At 33.8% G+C, this 26,027-nt stretch overlaps 2 protein-coding genes across 3 annotated transcripts; both read right to left on the minus strand.

Moving 5' to 3' along the window:
- Positions 1–669: 669 nt before the first annotated feature.
- LOC124274796 lies at positions 670–6,504 on the minus strand. Of its 2 annotated transcripts, XM_046710173.1 has the most exons (4): positions 6,280–6,504; positions 4,211–4,744; positions 3,031–3,349; positions 670–2,130 (listed from the first exon to the last, which is right to left on the minus strand). In XM_046710173.1, the coding sequence occupies exons 1-3, from the start codon at positions 6,461–6,463 to the stop codon at positions 3,054–3,056; spliced, it is 1,014 nt and encodes a 337-aa protein (XP_046566129.1). In that variant the 5' UTR covers positions 6,464–6,504; the 3' UTR covers positions 670–2,130; positions 3,031–3,053. The 2 variants fall into 2 exon arrangements, with proteins under 2 accessions (XP_046566129.1, XP_046566128.1); XM_046710172.1 differs by having other exon boundaries at positions 670–3,349.
- An 18,745-nt stretch (positions 6,505–25,249) lies between these two features.
- On the minus strand, positions 25,250–25,963 carry LOC124274795 (glycine-rich protein 23-like). Its single transcript, XM_046710170.1, has 2 exons — positions 25,561–25,963; positions 25,250–25,257 (listed from the first exon to the last, which is right to left on the minus strand). The coding sequence occupies exons 1-2, from the start codon at positions 25,961–25,963 to the stop codon at positions 25,250–25,252; spliced, it is 411 nt and encodes a 136-aa protein (XP_046566126.1).
- Positions 25,964–26,027: the final 64 nt, after the last annotated feature.

Raw genomic sequence — 26,027 nt, forward strand, 5'->3', positions numbered from 1 at the left:
ACTTGTCATGCGAATGGAGACATATTCGCAGCTTGGAAGTTACGTAAATCTGACAGCTTTAATACAAATGTTCTGGAGATTATAGCACCTTTAATTCTTTGACCTCACATAAAGATGACAGTTTTATCTAAAAATTCTGTAGATTAAGGGACCGCCTCCGTGGTGTAGTGGTTAGAGCGTCCGCCCGGAGAGCGGAAGGTCGCAGGTTCGATTCCCGAACCAAAAGACGTTAAAATATGGTACCTGTTGGTCCCTGTCTGGCGCTCGGCATTAATGGATACAACAAGGACTGGTCGGCTCGGAGTCAGTAGGTCCCTGTCTGGCGCTCGGCATTAATGGGTACAACAAGGACTGGTCGGCTCGGAGTCAGTATAATGCGTCTGAGTGGGGTATTCATGCTTCACTGCGACATGGGATTTCAGTTGGCTAGCACTATAAAACCAGCTTAAGTCCGCACATACACATACACACGCATGCACGTCGTCATATGAGCGAAATATTCTCAAGCACGACGTTAAACCCAAATTCACCTCACCTCACCTGTAGATTAAGGCATCTTTATTCCTTTAATCACACGTTATCCTGATATCTTTAATAAGAATATTCTGGAAATTATGGACCCGTTAATCCTTTGAATGGCGCGTAATAATGACAGCTTCATTTATGAACTGACTTCCATTATATTTTTATTGCGTTCATGGAGGTATAAACGTAAAAACACACTGTGTATGACATGTTGATTGGGAGGCATTTTTTATAACTGTTAGAGATGTTCTTTGGTAAGACCCGCGGTGATATTGCTGGAATATTGCTAAAAGCGGCGTAGAACCCAACTCACTCACTCTTCGTTTGGATTTCAGCATAACTTTGCCTTTACTTCATTCATAGATTATCAGGCGTAAATTCTTATCTTCAACCGCCAAGTCCGGAATTACTACAAGTTATACTTACACGTATAAATTATAACTTGCTAACATTATATCTGTTTGTGTCATTTCGTCCGTAAACAAAACGATACACAAATTACACCAGCCTATAACGACACAATGTGCATATGAACTGAGCCAATTGATCAGCTGTTCTAAAAAATAACATGGAGTTGTCTCCCTTAGACCACAGAACGTTCCGTTGAATGTTTTCGAATGACAGCTCGGTCTACCATGGTCTATGTAATAAACTACATTTTCATAACTATCACATACAAACATAATTTGCAACTGCGACTTGACTTTTCATTTTATATAAGCCGCAGGGAAACTGGAGGCTGTGTATCTCAAGACAATGTGAATGCCAAACACGTATCGAAAGTACGCGGGGGCTATCAAAATTCTTGAGCCTAAAATATACTTCTGATATGTCCACGATAATAATAACTGTATGTTATTGAACAATTGTTCATGTCATTCACATAAACGTAATACTCAGATGCACATTTCGCTAGTGTACGGTCACGTGACATCTAATCACATGTACTCCAATTGAAACGGCAGAAATGGATATGTTTGAGTTTTTGGTCCTCGAGGGCCAGCCGGCGAAGTTCATTGAAGAGCGACTGACAGCAGTACGAGTACATAGGCGGATCCAGAGGGGGGGTGCAGGGGTACAGGGGTGCGCACCCCCCCCTTTTGTCCTGAAAGTTTATTAAATGACCATTGAAACTCTGGTGAAAATGAAGTGTGCACCCTCCCTTTTCTCAATAGTGTGCAACCCCCCTTTCTCAAAAAGCTGTATCCGCCCCTGGAGTACCGAGTCCACATAAATGCTTATGATTATGGCAGTTTTACTTTAAGGAGTCTCATCTCATAGAATCAGGAAAACTCTAACCGTCAGAAAATACTGGCACCTGTTACCATAGAAACCCTAAGGAATTCTGACAGCTGTAACCAACTGGAAATTCACAGAATCCTAAAACACTGAAAATATATTAATTCTGTAATTCAGATGAAATTTTGTTTTCTATTATCGAATACAAAGCAACAATTGTCAAGAAAAATACACAAACATTGGTCCGTTATTTAAATCGTTATTCAAATCTATAAAGGATCGCAAGCTTACGGCGCAGCCAAAACATTCACTTTTCTTTGCATAATTTGGATACAATTTCAGGACTGTAACAAAACCTGTAACGACCATTTATGCAGGAAGCATATTTTCTAGTTTAAATTCTTCAGGAGTAAATTGAATTTGATGCTGAACTTTCCACACTGAAATTGTTGGAGCAGATTGATACTAAATTGCAAAAAGATAAATTTGTTGTATGTGATTAAAATTCGACAGTTGTTTAGAATTGCACCTCTAATTGTCATATGTGTTTTCCATAATACTTGCGGAGTGTAATAAACTCGGGTGTGAGTGATTTTGTTTAGAACATTTACAATATTTGGCATTCGAAGTTGTCTTGATCAGCTAGGTTTCCATAGCAACAGAGGAAACAGAAGGATTGAACATCCTCAGGACAGTCCTACTGAACAAGCAAAGAACAGTGATCAGTACTGAAGTACCATAAACAATGGACAGTATCTTTTGTCCCTTATTGTATATATAGTGAGTGTGGTTTTACGCCGCTTTTAGCAATATTCCAGCAATCTGGGGAATCGAACCCGGGTCTTCAGCGTGACGAGCGAACGCTTTAACCACGGGGCTACCCCACCGCCCCTATTGTATTGACCACTTCTCCTAGAATTCCATATCAGCAAACGATCAATGATCACCAATTTACTTTACACGTTCTTTATGTCTAATTGATAACGGACATTTGCCAAAAAATATTTAATTCAATATATATTTTGAATCATTTAAAGATATTTACATCCAACAAGAAAATGTATTTTTCAAGTCTCTTGTTTCGTCATAAATATACATTTCCAAACCAGTTGGTTTCTCTCAGTTCATTACAAAGTACAAAATACATACAAACTCCCACATAAACATTGGTCCCTTATTTAAATCCATGAAGGATCGCAAGCTTAGGGCGCTTTTCTTTGCATAATTTGGTTACAATTTCAGGACTGTAACAAAACCTGTGACGACCAGTTATGCAGGAAGCATATTTTCTAGTTTCTTATACTTCTTTGATTTGAAACATTGGTATTCCATTCTTCAATAGAATCTGCGTGGGCTGCGAGTTCACACTCTCTTAACCTTGCACACAGTGTTTCCAGGGTGGCATGTTTCCCCCTTGTTTTCTTCCACCGGCACAGCATTTGGTAAGCTTGGTTCCTGAGATCATCTCTCTCATCATGCTTGATTGCGTCCAGATGGTGTGTCTCCAATCCAAGCCGAAGTCCAAGTGTATACCAGTCGTTTCCCAACCTCCCAGCAAGATCGTCGAGAATACGATCTGGAACGGCTAGAATGATACGTTTATAGTTAGTTTCTATGTAACACATTTTTATTTATGAAGACCTAAAATGTTGATAAAAGCTAAATATAAGCTACACGCACGTAAAAACCTGGATACAATTTGACAATTTAATAACTCGGCATATTGAATGAATGTTTCAACCACCTGGCTTCCTTGTCCTGTTGTTCGTTGGGATTTAAGGCGCTTCGAATCGAACCCGGGCCTTCGGCATGACGAGCGAACGATTTAACAACATTGTTCATCAAATCGAAGGCCCAGTTTTGATAATTCTCATTTATCTTCCTAGCTCAGTAGCAACATCCACAAATCCACAAGAAGATACCCATACTAGAGCTACTCTATGCATTAAACGTCACGGTAATTATAAATGATCATAGTGCAGTCACCCATCACCATCAATACAGATAATTACTTGTACAATGCCCAAAAGAAATATAAGCGTCAAAACATTGTCCCAAACCAAGTAAGTCCATTGTACGACTCCAAATCTATCTTAAACATGTGCTTATAAAAATCTATCACTTGGTAATAATATAAGATGTTAGCGAGAAGTATCCTTCCCCACTGGTGACAATCGACACAAACACACGAGAAGGCAAGGTAACTATAAGGCAATGTTCATCTGAACACCGGTCGTGGTGTACCCGGTGATGATATTCTCTTTTATAATACTAAAGGATGAATGAAACCCTACTCCGTTAGCCCTGTGGTGAAAGCGTTCGCTCTTTCTGAAGATTTCGAGTTCGATTCCCAATTCAAACACTACTAAGTTGAGCCCATTTTGAGTGTCGCCCAACGTAGAAGATACTATACATATTCAAAAGCGTAACATAAATTAATACATACCATCGATGGGATCCTGTAGCAATGACGGCAGAGATAATGAAGATGACATGGGACCGGGAATAGCATTACATGTCATATTGTAGTCGGAGTGACTTCGATGAATTAAGGGTAAGGACGAAGGTGCGTCTGAAGGCTGTGGTAGCCAAAGTTCACACTCAGACCTATATCTAAAGTACCCTCTCTGTCCACCATTGTCACCACTGTCGGGTTCGAATGGCACTGTTGTTTGCGGAATTTGATGAACTAACGACATTTCAGTGTTTGAGACTTGCTGGTTCGCGTTCGGAGGAGGATTTGGGAATCGCCAGGGATTCTGTCGAGTTGTAGATGTTGCAGTGGCTGCATTCGTTTCAACAGGCATCATGACATCTGTTGCCAGAGCAGTTGATTGTCCGGGCATATTTATTAGTCGGGACGTGACCATGCGTTCAGTTGAGTTCTGTGCTGTCCCTGATACTGTCCTCTCTTCCCTGATGCCGTGGATCCTTGTCTTTGTGTTCATCGCTTTGCATACGCGACTCTGCATGACGTGCCCTGAAACAATCCCGAAGTCACTTAAAAAGAATTATTTCTCACATACCGATGTAGTCTCACAGACCCTGAACCATTATTTTCCCAACCGCCCATCCATTTTTGCAATGTTATAGCCTTAAATAAAGCAAGCCTAGAATTTACAGGTTCTGAATCTCTCTTCTCTCTGTGGCGCCTTTTCAATTTAAAAGGACTTGTTTGTTTCTATCAAAATTATATATATTCAAGACTAAGCGTTAGTCTAATATGCATGCTGCTTCGAAATCTTACATTTCTATGGTTTTGCTTTTTTCGCGAAACTCTGCTGTGATTAATGATTTTCAAAGGTCCATTCATATATTTTACATTGCTACTTTTCCATTTTCACCTTTGTAATCTGTTTTTTGAGGAGAGTCAAAACTAGGTATTATTTAACACTGAGGTACTATATTTGCTTGAAGTTCACAGCAGTTATGATTGATTGGTTGATTGTTGTTTAACGCCGCACTCAGACATATTCCAGCTATATGGCGGCGGTCTGTAAATAATCGTGTCTGAACCAGACACTCCAGTGATCAACAGCATGACATCCTTCTACGCAATTGGGATGCGATGACATGTGTCAAACAAGCCAGCAATCCTGACCATCCGATCCCGTGAGTCGCCTCTTATGGCAAGCATGGGTTGTTGGGGACATGAGTACATGCTTACATGGTGACCACCAGGTGCCATCGCCATCATAGGAGCGATGCCATTTCTAACACTCACATCTTGATGTAACTTTTTACCGCTATATCATAAGAAAGATACTGTTGATCACTGGATTGTCTGGTCCAGACTCGATTATTCATAGACTATCGCCATATGAATATTGAGGCGTTAAACAACAAACAAAACCTAAAAGGACAATTTGTTTGTTAGATGCATATGATTAACGTACAGGCAATGTCCCAGCGGCATACATATATCACCTAGTAGCTACATGTTGTATAATGGTTTCTTGGTCAGCAGAACCAGTGATTGATATCATGAGCAGCTATGCACATGCACACTGTCGGGTGTACATGATCATCACACGCAAATAATAACGTCACTGAGCCTGTGTACCCTGTCCGAGTAGCAGCCTCTTGCGGTCAGCATCAGTTCCAGGAGAGCCAGATACGGACTCATGAAACACTAACAGATCAAATACGTATAGAAATATATGACCGAATATAAAAAAGTATATAACAAAATTATCAAATGATGACAAGTAGGTGGAGTGAGGAGGGTTGAACTGAATTGCAGCTTGATGCGATTGTGAAGTCATGACGGTCTTAGACGTTAATAGCTTTGGTGAAAAAAAACCCCCAGAAACTTAATCGGGATTCGAACCCATAATTTCAGGTTCCTGTCTTTGACGACTCCGGAACCTGCTCTCCATCTTCTCGACAGAATTAATCGATAAAAAAAATTAAAAAGAAAGACAAATATATATGTTTTATAAAACAAAAGCGAAACTTGATGAGAACAAGATAAAATAACCTAAATACACACTTAATAGATATTCGCATACTTACCAGGCCTGGCCTGACTTTGATCAGTAACATCCATAGGTCCTTCTATTTCCCGCTCTCCAGCTACGGTGCCCACTGCGGATCCTGTGTTTTGTACGGTGTCGTGTTCCGAGAGATACGTTAATGATAACGTACATTCGTGAGTTAGTCCAGCTTCATTCAATGTTGAAGAAGAATCAAGTGTCATGCCATTATAAACAACACCAATGGCTTCCACATGTGTGTAGAAGAGAAAGCTGAGAAACTGTTGGAGCTGACGAACGGTAAAGGTGCTACTGTCATCAACAATAACTCTTTTGACAGGAGTTTCAGAGCACGTCACAAACACACGTATACGATGAGAGTGAACTACAACCTCTATTTCTTCGGCACTTCCTAAACCCATATTACAAACGGTTATATTTCCGTCAAAAACAGAACCATTTCTGTACAACTGAAGATTGAACGGATCTGCGTTCATCTGATATGCAAGCTTTCTTTTAAGTCCATCAACAGGGTCTAGCCTAAAGGCAGTTAATATATATGTTTTAGTCGTTTCATCCCTGTGGTGTATGAAAGTCAGTTGCTGTGGTGTCGTCATTTCAACACAGATGATAGCTTTTGGTCTCACTGTAAGCAGATCGGAGACTTTCCTCACATCAGGCAGTTCTTTTTCACCTATGGTGAGTTTGATGCCCGCAGGTGGGTGGTGAATAATCTTCGAAATAGACCGTCTTAAATCAGCGATGGTGTCGTTTTTCTGAATTATAGTGATCATTTGTCGCCCCTTACAATTAAACTTAACTTGTCTGCTATCTGAACGAGCTGTAAATAGAGTCAACATATACTGTTCATGATCACTTTTGTCCGTGAGAATATGCCTTCCGTCAGTATCTCCTACCATTGTGGTGTCTTGAACAATACCATTAGAATCACAGAACAACAGGGTTGTGTCCCTTTGGAATAAGCTCGGGAACTCTGTTTTCAATTTTGTTCTGATGACGCTGATGGTGTCACTCTTGTTACAGTCAATATATGAGATCTCGTCTTTTTTTTCGTCAAGATGTCTACGAATACCTAATTTCAACTGTTCGTCAAGAAACAAATAGCTTCTACCGAACGGTTGCGTGGCAAGTTTCCCAAACTCCCCAGTTTTCAGAACGCTGCAAGGAGTTTCCTCCCCACCTTGGATATACACAGCGTCAACACGACGCCCTGTTTCATCAAAATGTACGCCAAATAAGTTCGAAATGGTTTCATTATTTTTCATACTGATGCACAAAGGACATTTGTCAATTATATCTATAAACACAACTTGCATTTCTTGCATCTGTTCATCAGTAACTAATATTGCAACTGTCTCGTTTTGAAACTCTTTCATAAGTATATTACTGGTACTAACATGGAATCGCTCCTCTAAATATCTCCTGAAACCGTTACTATGTACATCTGAACCTTGACGATCAATGGGAACTCCTTTGATATATGTATTGCTCTGTTCTCTCATATCAAAAATAAGGATGGCCTCTGTTACGTCATCTGGAGCACGTCCTTGAACTGAATCGACACTTTGTCTGTGTGTGCTGCTTGTGGCTGAAAAAATAGATTCTGATATTGATACTTTTTCCTTGTTTAAAACCAGCCTTTTATTCGCACATAATCACAGAACAAAAGTATGGTGATTTCAGTCATAATGTATGGTAAGATTAGGGTTACAATTGGTCTACAGCAACCCATGCAACTAACGGGATCGGGTGGGCAGACTGGCTGACGTGGTTTGACACATGCCATCGTATCCCAATGCATAGCTCGATGCTCATGATGTTAATAGACTCGATTATTTACAAACCGCCGTGACACAGCTGGAACATTACTGAGTGCGGAGTTAAACAGCAACCAACCAAACAAATAAACATAATGTATGGGGATTTTAATTAAATGTCTGACAATCTGGGCAGAGTTAGGGTAAGGTTTGGTCCCCAGAAGCGACCAAGTGGGCCGGGTGATCAGGCTCAGTGACGACGTGAATCATTACTCATAATATCGATCACTGGATTTTCCGGTCCGCACTGGACTATTTTCAGGTTTTCGTCATATACCTTGAAATAACAATATACCTTGCTTAACAATAAATGCATACATAAGGAACAATATATCACTAACGACATCGTTCAAAAGGCACAGACTTAATGAGTGACTGAATATGGTCTTACGCCGCTTTTAGCAATATTCCAGCTATATCACGGCGGTGGACACCAGATAAGGGCTTCACATATTGTACCCATGTGGGGAATAGAAACCGGGTTCACATACCTAATGACACGCTAGATAACGACAAACACTGTTAATTTTGATGTATGAGTTTGGCAGTCAGGGATATTTGCCAAACTGTCAACTAAACAACAAACTATACAGCGTAATTAGTATTAGGATTAATATCTGCATTAGTTATTAGTGATACTTGAAAGGATTCAACATCTCAAGTGCAACAAATCCCCTGGTATGGATTATACCACTCCTGAATGTTTTAAGAATTCAGCGGATATAATAATACCGTATTTGGAACTAATATTTAATGTTATACCCGAGACTAGTATTTTCCCACAATCTTGGTCAATTGGTGTAATTGTCCCCATTTATAAACAAGGTGATATAAATAGTATGACTAATTATAGAGGGATTACCCTCCTTAGCATATTTTAGTAAAACGTTTACTTATATCATTAATAAAAGACTAGTTGTATTGGCAGATACTCTGGATAAAATAAATGAAGAGCAAGCGGGATTTAGAGAAGGGTACTCAACAGCTGACAATGTTTATATTTTTCAAACAATTGTACAAAAGTATTTAAGAACTAAAGGTGGTAAATTTTATGCTCTTTTTGTACATTTCTTTACAGCATTTGACTCGGTATAAAGAAATAAACTATGGAATCTCTTACGAATGCATGGCTTGAGTAGGAAACTGAATAAACTTTTATGCAGTATTTATAAAGATGTAAAGGTATGTGTAAGAAATAATAACGATGTCTCAAAAACGTTTACAAGCCAGTTAGGTATAAGACAGGGCTGTATTTTAAGTCATTTTCTGTTGAGGTTCTTCATAAATGAATTAGCAACTCAAATTCATTAAAATTGCAATCATGGCATCCAATTACATCCTGATATTACGCAGCTGTGTTTGCTTTTATTTGCAGATGATATCATATTATTTTCCTTTTTTTACTGTTAATGGTCTACAGAGACAAATCGATGAATCAGAGAATTAGTGTGATAATTGGGAACTAAGTGTAAACAGAGATAAAACGAAGGTTGTAGTTTTTTATAAAAAGGTGGCAAAATATCGGGTAAAGAAAAATGGTTTTTCAAAGGAGAACTTTTAGAAATAACATCGTTCGATAAATATTGAGGTGTTTACTTCACCAAAACTCTGTCATGGAATAGACACACTAAAATGGCAGCAATACAAGCTCAAAAGGTTTTATTTGTATCTATAAACAGCTAAATGTTTCAGGAAATGTTTCATTTAAGCCGCCTTTTAAAATATTTGATGTTAAAAAAAGCCCAATACTACTGTATGGATCTGAAGTCTGGGGCTTACAACATTTTTATGTCTGTAAAAGATTTCTTGGCTTTAAGACAAGTACATCTAGTGTTATGGTTTATGGTGAATGTGGTAAATTCCAAATGCACATATTTTATCAAGTTAAGGCTATCAAGTACTGGTTAAGATTGTTGAACATGCCTGCACGCAGATTTCCCAAAATGTGTTACAATATGATGATAGTTTATGACAATAATGGAAAAATATGTGGGTACGAATATAAAAACATTGCTGTTTAAAACAGGTTTGGTAACGCATGGTAAGACCAAAACGTTAGCTGCCACCCTAATGTTATCTTGTCACTGACTCAAAGACTTAGGATATTTATGTGCAGACATGGTTTGAATCACTGACTCTATCAAACAAATGTTTCTATTACAAACCTTTTAAAGCGCAAATAAGTTTGGAGTGGTACCTCTCTAAGATAACAGTAAAGAAGTTCCCAGTTGCATTATCACCTCATCTCATGATTTATTTATAGAAACTGGACGCTATACTAACATTAATCGACTAGAGAGACTATGCCAACTATGTGATTTAAACATTGTCGAGGATGAGTACCATTACCCTCTTGTTTGTCCGCTGTACTCAGATCTTAGAAGAAAATATTTACCAAATCATTTTTATAGATATCCAAACGTTATTAAATTTATATCATTACTAAGTACAAACATTTTAATACTTCATAATTTATCAATGTTTACATTCCATGCAACATTACAAAGAAAGAAAGTTAATAATATTTGAAAAAATGTAAAAGTTACTCCTCGGGCGAATATAAATGTATGTACGTTTTATGTACTATATATTCTGTGGCTTTACAGTACGGACCGCCGCATATGGCTGTAGTATTGCTCAGTGCGGCGTCAAACTAAACTCACAAACTCTTCAGAACGGAATAAAGGTTGATTCATTGATTGATAGTTTTCAGTGTTAGTGCTAATATTTGCATTCAGTTATTAGTGTACAGTGTATATACTATAAAGTGTAATTACTACTATCATCGTTAGTTATAAGTGTTAGCACTAATATTTGCATTCAGTTATTAGTGTACAGTGTATATAGTATGTAGAGTAATAAGTACTAATATTAGCATTAGTTATTAGTGTTAGCACTAATATTTGCATTCAGTTATTAGTGTACAGTGTATATAGTGTAATTAGTACTAATATTAGCATTAGTTATTAGTGTTAGTACTAATATTTGCATTCAGTTATTAGTGTACAGTTTATATAGTATATAGAGTAATTAGTACTAATACTAGCATTAGTTATCAGTGTTAGCACTAATATTTGCATTCAGTTATTAGTGTCAGTGTATATAGTATATAGTGTAATTAGTACTAATATTAGCATTAGTTGTTAGTGTTAGCACTATCATTTGCATTCAGTTATTAGTGTACAGTGTATATAATGTAATTAGTACTAATATTAGCGTTAGTTATAACTGTTACTACTAACATTTGCATTCAGTTATTAGTGTACAGTGTATATAATAATTAGTGTAATTAGTACTAATATTAGCTTTAGTTATTAGTGTTAGTACTAACATTTGCATTTAGTTATTAGTGTACAGTGTATATAGTGTAATTAGTACTAATATTAGCGTTAGTTATCAGTGTAAGTACTAACATTTGCATTCAGTTATTAGTGTACAGTGTATATAGTATATAGTGTAATTAGTACTAATATTAGCATTAGTTATCAGTGTTAGTACTAACATTTGCATTCAGTTATCAGTGTACAGTGTATATAGTGTAATTAGTACTAATATTAGCGTTAGTTATCAGTGTAAGTACTAACATTTGCATTCAGTTATTAGTGTACAGTGTACATAGTAATGAGTGTAATTAGTACTAATATTAGCTTTAGTTATTAGTGTTAGTACTAACATTTGCATTCAGTTATTAGTGTGCAGTGTATATAGTAATTGGTGTAATTAGAACTTATATTCGCATTAGTTATTAGTGTCAGTACTAACATTTGCATTCAGTTATTAGTGTACAGTGTATATAGTATAATTAGTACTAATATTAGCTTGAGTTATTAGTGTTAGTACTAACATTTGCATTCAGTTATTAGTGTACAGTGTATATAGTCTAATTAGTACTAATATTAGCGTTAGTTATCAATGTTAGTACTAATATTTGCATTCAGTTATCAGTGTACAGTGTATATAGTATATAGTGTAATTAGTACTAATATTAGCGTTAGTTATCAGTGTTAGTACTAACATTTGCATTCAGTTATTAGTGTACAGTGTAAATAGCACATAGTGTAATTAGTACTAATATTAGCATTAGTTATTAGTGTTAGTACTAACATTTGAATTCAGTTATTAATGTACAGTGTACATAGTAATTAGTGTAATTAGTACTAATATTAACATTAGTTATTAGTGTTAGTACTAACATTTGCATTCAGTTATTAGTGTACAGTGTATCTAGTGTAATTAGTACTAATATTAGCGTTAGTTATAACTGTTACTACTAACATTTGCATTCAGTTATTAGTGTACAGTGTATATAGTACTTAGTGTAATTAGTACTAATGTTAGCTTCAGTTATTAGTGTTAGTACTAACATTTGCATTCAGTTATTAGTGTACAGTGTATCTAGTGTAATTAGTACTAATATTAGCGTTAGTTATCAGTGTTAGTACTAACATTTGCATTCAGTTATTAGTGTACAGTGTTTTTAGTGTAATTAGTACTAATATTAGCATTAGTTATTAGTGTTAGTACTAATATTTGCATTCGGTTATTAGTGTACAGTGTATATAGTAATTAGTGTAATTAGTACTAATATTAGCTTTAGTTATTAGTGTTAGCACTAACATTTGCATTCAGTTATTAGTGTACAGTGTATATAGTAATTGGTGTATTTAGAACTAATATTAGCATTAGTTATTAGTGTCAGTACTAACATTTGCATTCAGTTATTAGTGTACAGTGTATATAGTCTAATTAGTACTAATATTAGCGTTAGTTATCAGTGTTAGTACTAACATTTGCATTCAGTTATTAGTGTACAGTGTAAAAAGCACATAGTGTAAATAGTACTAATATTAGCATTAGTTATTAGTGTTAGTACTAACATCTGCATTCAGTTATTAGTGTACAGTGTATATAGTAATAAGTGTAATTAGTACTAATATTAGCTTTAGTTATTAGTGTTAGTACTAACATCTGCATTCAGTTATTAGTGTACAGTGTATATAGTAATTAGCGTTATTAGTACTAATATTAGCATTAGTTATTAGTGTCGTACTAATATTTGCATTCAGTTATTAGTGTACAGTGTATATAGTATATAGAGTAATTAGTACTAATATTAGCTTTAGTTATCAGTGTTAGTACTAACATTTGCATTCAGTTATTAGTGTACAGTGTAAATAGCACATAGTGTAATTAGTACTAATATTAGCATTAGTTATTAGTGTTAGTACTAACATTTGCATTCAGTTATTAGTGTACAGTGTATATAGTAATAAGTGTAATTAGTACTAATATTAGCATTAGTTATTAGCGTTAGTACTAACATCTGCATTCAGGTATTAGTGTACAGTGTATATAGTAATTAGCGTTATTAGTACTAATATTACCATTAGTTATTAGTGTCGTACTAATATTTGCATTCAGTTATTAGTGTACAGTGTATATAGTATATAGAGTAATTAGTACTAATATTAGCTTTAGTTATTAGTGTTAGTACTAACATTTGCATTCAGTTATTAGTGTGCAGTGTATATAGTAATTGGTGTAATTAGTACTAATATTCGCATTAGTTATTAGTGTCAGTACTAACATTTGCATTCAGTTATTAGTGTACAGTGTATATAGTGTAATTAGTACTAATATTAGCTTGAGTTATTAGTGTTGGTACTAACATTTGCATTCAGTTATTAGTGTACAGTGTATATAGTCTAATTAGTACTAATATTAGCGTTAGTTATCAGTGTTAGTACTAACATTTGCATTCAGTTATTAGTGTACAGTGTAAATAGCACATAGAGTAAATAGTACTAATATTAGCATTAGTTATTAGTGTTAGTACTAACATCTGCATTCAGTTATTAGTGTACAGTGTATATAGTAATAAGTGTAATTAGTACTAATATTAGCTTTAGTTATTAGTGTTAGTACTAACATCTGCATTCAGTTATTAGTGTACAGTGTATATAGTAATTAGCGTTATTAGTACTAATATTAGCATTAGTTATTAGTGTCGTACTAATATTTGCATTCAGTTATTAGTGTACAGTGTATATAGTATATAGAGTAATTAGTACTAATATTAGCTTTAGTTATCAGTGTTAGTACTAACATTTGCATTCAGTTATTAGTGTACAGTGTAAATAGCACATAGTGTAATTAGTACTAATATTAGCATTAGTTATTAGTGTTAGTACTAACATTTGCATTCAGTTATTAGTGTACAGTGTATATAGTAATAAGTGTAATTAGTACTAATATTAGCTTTAGTTATTAGTGTTAGTACTAACATCTGCATTCAGTTATTAGTGTACAGTGTATATAGTAATTAGCGTTATTAGTACTAATATTAGCATTAGTTATTAGTGTCGTACTAATATTTGCATTCAGTTATTAGTGTACAGTGTATATAGTATATAGAGTAATTAGTACTAATATTAGCTTTAGTTATTAGTGTTAGTACTAACATTTGCATTCAGTTATTAGTGTGCAGTGTATATAGTAATTGGTGTAATTAGAACTAATATTCGCATTAGTTATTAGTGTCAGTACTAACATTTGCATTCAGTTATTAGTGTACAGTGTATATAGTGTAATTAGTACTAATATTAGCTTGAGTTATTAGTGTTAGTACTAACATTTGCATTCAGTTATTAGTGTACAGTGTATATAGTCTAATTAGTACTAATATTAGCGTTAGTTATCAATGTTAGTACTAATATTTGCATTCAGTTATCAGTGTACAGTGTATATAGTATATAGTGTAATTAGTACTAATATTAGCGTTAGTTATCAGTGTTAGTACTAACATTTGCATTCAGTTATTAGTGTACAGTGTAAATAGCACATAGTGTAATTAGTACTAATATTAGCATTAGTTATTAGTGTTAGTACTAACATTTGAATTCAGTTATTAATGTACAGTGTACATAGTAATTAGTACTAATATCAACATTAGTTATTAGTGTTAGTACTAACATTTGCATTCAGTTATTAGTGTACAGTGTATCTAGTGTAATTAGTACTAACATTAGCGTTAGTTATAAGTGTTACTACTAACATTTGCATTCAGTTATTAGTGTACAGTGTATATAGTAATTAGTGTAATTAGTACTAATGTTAGCTTTAGTTATTAGTGTTAGTACTAACATTTGCATTTAGTTATTAGTGTACAGTGTATCTAGAGTAATTAGTACTAATATTAGCGTTAGTTATCAGTGTTAGTACTAACATTTGCATTCAGTTATTAGTGTACAGTGTAAATTGCTTTTAGTGTAATTAGTACTAATATTAGCATTAGTTATTAGTGTTAGTACTAATACTTGCATTCAGTTATTAGTGTACAGTGTATACAGTAATTAGTGTAATTAGTACTAATATTAGCTTTAGTTATTAGTGTTAGCACTAACATTTGCATTCAGTTATTAGTGTACAGTGTATATAGTAATTGGTGTATTTAGAACTAATATTAGCATTAGTTATTAGTGTCAGTACTAACATTTGCATTCAGTTATTAGTGTACAGTGTATATAGTCTAATTAGTACTAATATAAGCGTTAGTTATCAGTGTTAGTACTAACATCTGCATTCAGTTATTAGTGTACAGTGTATATAGTAATTAGCGTTATTAGTACTAATATTAGCAGTACTTATTAGTGTCGTACTAATATTTGCATTCAGTTATTAGTGTACAGTGTATATAGTATATAGAGTAATTAGTACTAATATTAGCTTTAGTTATCAGTGTTAGTACTAACATTTGCATTCAGTTATTAGTGTACAGTGTAAATAGCACATAGTGTAATTAGTACTAATATTAGCATTAGTTATTAGTGTTAGTACTAACATTTGCATTCAGTTATTAGTGTACAGTGTATATAGTAATAAGTGTAATTAGTACTAATATTAGCTTTAGTTATTAGTGTTAGTACTAACATCTGCATTCAGTTATTAGTGTACAGTGTATATAGTAATTAGCGTTATTAGTACTAATATTAGCATTAGTTATCAGTGTTAGTACTAACATTTGCATTCAGTTATTAGTGTACAGTGTAAATAGCACATAGTGTAATTAGTACTAATATTAGCATTAGTTATTAGTGTTAGTACTAACATTTGCATTCAGTTATTAATGTACAGTGTACATAGTAATTAGTACTAATATCAACATTAGTTATTAGTGTTAGTACTAACATTTGCATTCAGTTATTAGTGTACAGTGTATCTAGTGTAATTAGTACTAATATTAGCGTTAGTTATAAGTGTTACTACTAACATTTGCATTCAGTTATTAGTGTACAGTGTATATAGTAATTAGTGTAATTAGTACTAATGTTAGCTTTAGTTATTAGTGTTAGTACTAACATTTGCATTCAGTTATTAGTGTACAGTGTATCTAGTGTAATTAGTACTAATATTAGCGTTAGTTATCAGTGTTAGTACTAACATTTGCATTCAGTTATTAGTGTACAGTGTTTTTAGTGTAATTAGTACTAATATTAGCATTAGTTATTAGTGTTAGTACTAATACTTGCATTCAGTTATTAGTGTACAGTGTATATAGTAATTAGTGTAATTAGTACTAATATTAGCTTTAGTTATTAGTGTTAGCACTAACATTTGCATTCAGTTATTAGTGTACAGTGTATATAGTAATTGGTGTATTTAGAACTAATATTAGCATTAGTTATTAGTGTCAGTACTAACATTTGCATTCAGTTATTAGTGTACAGTGTATATAGTCTAATTAGTACTAATATAAGCGTTAGTTATCAGTGTTAGTACTAACATCTGCATTCAGTTATTAGTGTACAGTGTATATAGTAATTAGCGTTATTAGTACTAATATTAGCATTACTTATTAGTGTCGTACTAATATTTGCATTCAGTTATTAGTGTACAGTGTATATAGTATATAGAGTAATTAGTACTAATATTAGCTTTAGTTATCAGTGTTAGTACTAACATTTGCATTCAGTTATTAGTGTACAGTGTAAATAGCACATAGTGTAATTAGTACTAATATTAGCATTAGTTATTAGTGTTAGTACTTACATTTGCATTCAGTTATTAGTGTACAGTGTATATAGTAATAAGTGTAATTAGTACTAATATTAGCTTTAGTTATTAGTGTTAGTACTAACATCTGCATTCAGTTATTAGTGTACAGTGTATATAGTAATTAGCGTTATTAGTACTAATATTAGCATTAGTTATTAGTGTCGTACTAATATTTGCATTCAGTTATTAGTGTACAGTGTATATAGTATATAGAGTAATTAGTACTAAGATTAGCATTAGTTATTAGTGTTAGTACTAACATTTGCATTCAGTTATTGGAGTGCAGTGTATATAGTAATTGGTGTAATTAGAACTAATATTCGCATTAGTTATTAGTGTCAGTACTAACATTTGCATTCAGTTATTAGTGTACAGTGTATATAGTGTAATTAGTACTAATATTAGCTTGAGTTATTAGTGTTAGTACTAACATTTGCATTCAGTTATTAGTGTACAGTGTATATAGTCTAATTAGTACTAATATTAGCGTTAGTTATCACTGTTAGTACTCATATTTGCATTCAGTTATCAGTGAACAGTGTATATAGTATATAGTGTAATTAGTACTAATATTAGCGTTAGTTATCAGTGTTAGTACTAACATTTGCATTCAGTTATTAGTGTACAGTGTATATAGTGTAATTAGTACTAATATTAGCTTGAGTTATTAGTGTTAGTACTAACATTTGCATTCAGTTATTAGTGTACAGTGTATATAGTCTAATTAGTACCAATATTAGCGTTAGTTATCAATGTTAGTACTAATATTTGCATTCAGTTATCAGTGCACAAAATATATAGTATATAGTGTAATTGGGTAATTTAATATTAATGTTAGTTATCAGTGTTAGTACCTAACATTTGCATTCAGTTATTAGTGTACAGTGTAAATAGCACATGTGTGTAATTAGTACTAATATTAGCATTAGTTATTAGAATGCTAGTACTAACATTTGAATTCAGTTATTAATGTACATCAGTGTACATAGTAATTAGTACCAATATCAACATTATTATTATTAGTGTTAGTTAGCATTTGCATTCAGCATTACAGTACCATGTATCTAGTGTAATTAGTACCAATATTAGCGTTAGTTATCAGTGTTACTACTAACATTTGCATTCAGTTATTAGTGTACAGTGTATATAGTGCAATTAGTGTAATTGTTTACCAATGTTAGCTTTAGTTATTAAGTGTTAGTACCAACATTTGCATCCCAGTTATTAGTGTACAGTAAAATCTAGTGTAATTAGTACTAATATTAGCGTGAGTTATCAGTGTTAGTACTAACATTTGCATTCAGTTATTAGTGTACAGTGCTTTTAGTGTAATTAGTACTAATATTAGCATTAGTTATTAGTGTTAGTACTAATATTTGCATTCAGTTATTAGTGTACAGTGTATACAGTAATTAGTGTGAATTAGTACCTAATATTAGCTTTAGTTATTAGTGTTAGCACTAACATTTGCATTCAGTTATTAGTGTACAGTGTATATAGTAATTGGTGTATTTAGAACTAATATTAGCATTAGGTTATTGGTGTCAGGTACTAACATTTGAATTCAGTTATTAGTGTACAGTGTATATAGTCTAACGTCCAGTACTAATATAGGCTGTTAGTTATCAGTGTTAGTACTAACATCTGCATTCAGTTATTAGTGTACAGTGTATATAGTAATTAGCGTTATTAGTACTAATATTAGCATTACTTATTAGTGTCGTACTAATATTTGCATTCAGTTATTAGTGTACAGTGTATATAGTATATAGAGTAATTAGTACTCAATATTAGCTTTTAGTTATCAGTGTTAGTACCTAACATTTGCATTCAGTTAGTGTACAGTGTAAATAGCACATAGTGTAATTAGTACTAATATTAGCATTAGTTATTAGTGTTAGTACTAACATTTGCATTCAGTTATTAGTGTACAGTGTATATAGTAATAAGTGTAATTAGTACTAATATTAGCTTTAGTTATTAGTGTTAGTACTAACATCTGCATTCAGTTATTAGTGTACAGTGTATATAGTAATTAGCGTTATTAGTACTAATATTAGCATTAGTTATCAGTGTTAGTACTAACATTTGCATTCAGTTATTAGTGTACAGTGTAAATAGCACATAGTGTAATTAGTACTAATATTAGCATTAGTTATTAGTGTTAGTACTAACATTTGCATTCAGTTATTAATGTACAGTGTACATAGTAATTAGTACTAATATCAACATTAGTTATTAGTGTTAGTACTAACATTTGCATTCAGTTATTAGTGTACAGTGTATCTTAGTGTAATTAGTACTAATATTAGCGTTATATAGTGTTACTACTAACATTTTGCATTCAGTTATTAGTGTACAGTGTATATAGTAATTAGTGTAATTAGTACTAATGTTAGCTTTAGTTATTAGTGTTAGTACTAACATTTGCATTCAGTTATTAGTGTACAGTGTATCTAGTGTAATTAGTACTAATATTAGCGTTAGTTATCAGTGTTAGTACTAACATTTGCATTCAGTTATTAGTGTACAGTGTTTTTAGTGTAATTAGTACTAATATTAGCATTAGTTATTAGTGTTAGTACTAACATTTGCATTCAGTTATTAGTGTACAGTGTATATAGTAATTAGTGTAATTAGTACTAATATTAGCATTACTTATTAGTGTCGTACTAATATTTGCATTCAGTTATTAGTGTACAGTGTATATAGTATATAGAGTAATTAGTACTAATATTAGCTTTAGTTATCAGTGTTAGTACTAACATTTGCATTCAGTTATTAGTGTACAGTGTAAATAGCACATAGTGTAATTAGTACTAATATTAGCATTAGTTATTAGTGTTAGTACTTACATTTGCATTCAGTTATTAGTGTACAGTGTATATAGTAATAAGTGTAATTAGTACTAATATTAGCTTTAGTTATTAGTGTTAGTACTAACATCTGCATTCAGTTATTAGTGTACAGTGTATATAGTAATTAGCGTTATTAGTACTAATATTAGCATTAGTTATTAGTGTAGTACTAATATTTGCATTCAGTTATTAGTGTACAGTGTATATAGTATATAGAGTAATTAGTACTAATATTAGCGTTAGTTATCAGTGTTAGTACTAACATTTGCATTCAGTTATTAGTGTACAGTGTTTTTAGTGTAATTAGTACTAATATTAGCATTAGTTATTAGTGTTAGTACTAATATTTGCATTCAGTTATTAGTGTACAGTGTATAAAGTAATTAGTGTAATTAGTACTAATATTAGCGTTAGTTATCAGTGTTAGTACTAACATTTGCATTCAGTTATTAGTGTACAGTGTTTTTAGTGTAATTAGTACTAATATTAGCATTAGTTATTAGTGTTAGTACTAATATTTGCATTCAGTTATTAGTGTACAGTGTATATAGTAATTAGTGTAATTAGTACTAATATTAGCTTTAGTTATTAGTGTTAGCACTAACATTTGCATTCAGTTATTAGTGTACAGTGTATATAGTAATTAGTGTATTTAGAACTAATATTAGCATTAGTTATTAGTGTCGTACTAATATTTGCATTCAGTTATTAGTGTACAGAGTGTAATTAGGTACTACTATTAGCATTTAGTTATTGTATCAAGTTATTAGTGTACAGTGTATTAGTAGCCTATTAGTACTAATATTAGCATTAGTTATTAGTGTCGTACTAATATTTGCATTCAGTTATTAGTGTACAGTGTATATAGTATATAGAGTAATTAGTACTAAGATTAGCATTAGTTATTAGTGTTAGTACTAACATTTGCATTCAGTTATTGGTGTGCAGTGTATATAGTAATTGGTGTAATTAGAACTAATATTCGCATTAGTTATTAGTGTCAGTACTAACATTTGCATTCAGTTATTAGTGTACAGTGTATATAGTGTAATTAGTACTAATATTAGCTTTAGTTATTAGTGTTAGTACTAACATTTGCATTCAGTTATTAGTGTACAGTGTATATAGTCTAATTAGTACTAATATTAGCGTTAGTTATCAATGTTAGTACTAATATTTGCATTCAGTTATCAGTGTACAGTGTATATAGTATATAGTGTAATAAGTACTAATATTAGCGTTAGTTATCAGTGTTAGTACTAACATTTGCATTCAGTTATTAGTGTACAGTGTAAATAGCACATAGTGTAATTAGTACTAATATTAGCATTAGTTATTAGTGTTAGTACTAACATTTGAATTCAGTTATTAATGTACAGTGTATATAGTAATTAGTGTAATTAGTACTAATATTAACATTAGTTATTAGTGTTAGTACTAACATTTGCATTCAGTTATTAGTGTACAGTGTATCTAGTGTAATTAGTACTAATATTAGCGTTAGTTATAAGTGTTACCACTAACATTTGCATTCAGTTATTAGTGTACAGTGTAAATAGCACATAGTGTAATTAGTACTAATATTAGCATTAGTTATTAGTGTTAGTACTAACATTTGCATTCAGTTATTAGTGTACAGTGTATCTAGTGTAATTAGTACTAATGTTAGCTTTAGTTATTAGTGTTAGTACTAACATTTGCATTCAGTTATTAGTGTACAGTGTATCTAGTGTAATTAGTACTAATATTAGCTTTAGTTATCAGTGTTAGTACTAACATTTGCATTCAGTTATTAGTGTACAGTGTTTTTAGTGTAATTAGTACTAATATTAGCATTAGTTATTAGTGTTAGTACTAATATTTGCATTCAGTTATTAGTGTACAGTGTATATAGTAATTGGTGTATTTAGAACTAATATTAGCATTAGTTATTAGTGTGAGTACTAACATTTGCATTCAGTTATTAGTGTACAGTGTATATAGTCTAATTAGTACTAATATTAGCGTTAGTTATCAGTGTTAGTACTAACATTTGCATTCAGTTATTAGTGTACAGTGTAAATAGCACATAGTGTAATTAGTACTAATATAAGCATTAGTTATTAGTGTTAGTACTAACATTTGCATTCAGTTATTAGTGTACAGTGTATATAGTAATAAGTGTAATTAGTACTAATATTAGCTTTAGTTATTAGTGTTAGTACTAACATCTGCATTCAGTTATTAGTGTACAGTGTATATAGTAATTAGCGTTATTAGTACTAATATTAGCATTAGTTATTAGTGTCATACTAATATTTGCATTCAGTTATTAGTGTACAGTGTAAATAGCACATAGTGTAATTAGTACTAATATTAGCATTAGTTATTAGTGTTAGTAATATATGCATTCAGTTATTAGTGTACAGTGTAAATAGCACATAGTGTAATTAGTACTAATATTAGCATTAGTTATTAGTGTTAGTAGTAACATTTGCATTCAGTTATTAGTGTACAGTGTATATAGTGTAATTAGTACTAATATTAGCGTTAGTTATAAGTGTTAGTACTCACATTTGCATTTTGTTATTAGTGTACAGTGTAAATAGTACATAGTGCAATTAGTACTAAGATTAGCATTAGTTATTAGTGTTAGTACTAATATTTGCATTCAGTTATTACTGTACAGTGTATATAGTAATTAGTGTAATTAGTACTAATATTAGCATTAGTATTAATATGAATATTATTAGTATTTGGTATTAGTTTCATTGTGGGTTTGAAGGATTTAAATTAATTAATGTACTACACCTTAAGATTTTAACTTAGTTATGCTTGGGTCAGTCACTATCAGTCTGTTTCAACCAGGGCACAAAATTGCGTAGATTGATGCATGCATATGCTTGTGTGGCCCAGGCTCGATTATCTACAGACCGCCGCCATATAGCAGTAATATTGCTGAGTGCGTGTAAACCTTAACTACCTCACTAACATTTGCCCTGGTTGAGTGGCTGACCATTATATAAGTAAGTGACCCCATGCAAGTCATGTACAAAATCAAATCCCCCCGCCACCCCCACCCCCCGTGATTTTTAAGCATATCTGATTAACTTATTAATACTCTAACAAGGTGTGCTGTGATCCCCCCCCCTAGTGTACATGACATGCGTACAATGTCCACATACAGCTGATGCGCGAGTATTTCCTCCAATAAGAACTAAATTCTTCTTAGTCACTTCACTGCAAATAAAGTTAAGTGCAACTACAAAATGAAGTAGTAAGCGTTTTGTTATTCTCGTAAACAACTGCAAACAACTCTCGATGGTTACCTCCAAGACCAGACAGGTCGGGTATATTTCCGAAAGTCCCAGACATCGCGGCTGATAGGCGGTCACCCCTGTAGTCCATCTACCCGCTTGTACCAGCAATTATAAGGCAATAACAATCGATGATCACACATAGTTAACACACGCCGATATCCAGTGAAATAAATATAGTTTACATCTGTGAGTGTGACCCAACAACGTGGGCCTCCTGTCACGCTTCCTTACACCATGCTGGTTCGAGTCACGGCGAGTGCATGCCCAGATAATCAAAAGCGATTTTCCAGATTTATAACTTGTATATAGGACCGTATCACAAGTAAATGAAACACCTTTTCATCTTATCGCTGTTAAAGTGTGGACTGTTATGTCCAGGTGTATACTCACTGATTCACTTCCGCGTCTACATTTCAAGGGATGTAACTCTGTTTCAGATGATATTGGTTGCATGTGTGTTATCGCTGGTATTACGCAAGATGTGAGTTCAAATACAACAATCACCATAATATACGATCCCAAATTTTTTCGATTCTTACGGCAAATAACTCTGTATACATGACAGTGTCAGAGTGGAATTTCATTTTCACTATTTTTATTGAGTGAGTGAGTATGGGTTTATGTCTCTTTTAGCAATATTCCCGCAATATCACGGCGGGGGACACCAGAAATGGGGTTCACACATTGTACCCATACGGAGAATCGAACCGGGGTCTTCGGAGTGATGAGCGAACGCTTTAACCACTAGACTATCCCTAGACACAGACAAGGAGACATATGTAACGCTAGATATAACTGCGCACACACAGATTGTTTTAAAGAGCACTATCACTCCCTCGCTCACTCTCGTACTCACTCTCTCACTCACACAAGAACTCACGCAAGAGATCATGAATTCACCAAAGAACTCACTCAGGAACACAAGATCTCACTCCAGAGGTCAAGAACTGACTGGATAACTCATTTAAGAGATCAAGAACTCACTCAAGAACACAAGATCTCACGCAAGTGATCAAGGCCTCACTCAAGAACTCATTCCAGAGATCAAGAACTCCCTCCAGAACACAAGAGCTCAATCAAGAATTCTATCATTGTAATGGATGCGTTAACACCGATAAGATTCTAAAACTCCCTTGACGTCATTTCAGAAATTCATGACCACGCATAATATATAATTATTGTAGGAGACTGACTGGCAAACTTTTAAAATCGTTAACATTTTCACACGTTATTCGTAAGAAATATACTGTAAAATTGGAAATTATTGAAAAGATACTTTCGTGAACACAGTTTGTTAGCGTCAGAAGTAAAAAGCTGAAAATCAACCTTCACTCATTTAGGCAAAGTCACTTGTGGCATCCCGATCCATTCAGTTGCCGGAAATCCATGGGGGCTTAGGACTAGAACAGGACCCTTGTAACCTATGGTCGTTCATTCAATCATGTGTTGCTTTCTACGTGGCTTTTTGCAATATTCCAGCAATATCACGGCGGGTGAGACCATCAATGAGCTTCATACCCTGGTACCCATGTAGGGAATTGAACCCGTGCATTCGGCGTGACACTGGTCTACCCACCCACCACCGGCTGTAACTGGTTGTGACGTTCAGTGATTTGGTAAACAGCGTGTATATTGCGGAGTGCGTCTTTAGAGGCCTGACAAACAATCCTACGACCAACATTTGGGTTTTACGCCTCTTTTAGCAATGTTCCGGAAATATCACGGCGGGGGACACCAGAAATGGGCTTCACATATTGTATCATGTGGGGAATCGAACCCGGGTTTTCAGGTTGACGAGTGAACGCTTTAACCACGAGGCTACCCCATCGCCCGACCCGGATTGTCAAGGGTTTAACAACAGACAAATAACAAAGGAACAATTTGCAAATTTTAATTCTGTATAATAACATTTTCTGTAGATTGTTGTTCGGATTTCAGAAGATATAATCGCTTCTCCCCGATTAATATCCTGCAAAAAAAAAGCATGAAGCTAATAAGTGGCAAATAAGCGTTTGTTTTTAAAACATTGGATGAATTTATTACATAAAATAATACGTTACCGTTAAACAGTATATGAGCCATACACCACAATGTGTCATATGTTAAAATAGTCGATGGTCAAGTGGAAGACAATACTTTGTAGGAATGTACGACACTGGTATAGTACAGTAATTTTAAGCAGCGGCCAGCGTCAAAAGCTAAGCCCTATGCCTAATCAGAGCCTCTGTATTCAGTGTGTTTTGTTTATATCAGCTTATTTAATATTTCTTACCACGGAAGCCCCCGAAACCATGACCTCCCAGTCCATGGAGACCGCGTCCAAAACCAAGTCCTCCGTACAGGCCGCCTCCAAGTCCTCCAAAGCCTCCAAGTCCTCCAAAGCCTCCAAGACCTCCAAAGCCCCCAAGACCTCCAAGGCCCCCAAGACCTCGAAGGCCCCCAAGACCTCCAAGCCCACCAAGACCTCCAAGGCCACCAAGACCAAAACCCCCAAGACCTCCATAACCTAGACCTCCGTACAGACCGCCTCCAAGACCTCCTAGGCCCCCTAGACCCCCAAAACCTCCAAGACCCCCATGAAGTCCAATACCACGACCAAACCCGCCGATGCCACCATAGGTACCCATAGTAGCAACCATAAGGCTGGCAAAAACGGCGACGGTGAGAAGATTCATCATGATGACTGGAACCTGTGAACCAAGTATCCGTACATTAAATGTCACAAATGTAGAAACAAGT

The sequence above is a fragment of the Haliotis rubra genome, unplaced genomic scaffold (genome assembly GCF_003918875.1).
Source record: "Haliotis rubra isolate DU_JTF1 unplaced genomic scaffold, ASM391887v1 Scf1942, whole genome shotgun sequence".
Lineage (NCBI taxonomy): Eukaryota > Metazoa > Mollusca > Gastropoda > Lepetellida > Haliotidae > Haliotis > Haliotis rubra.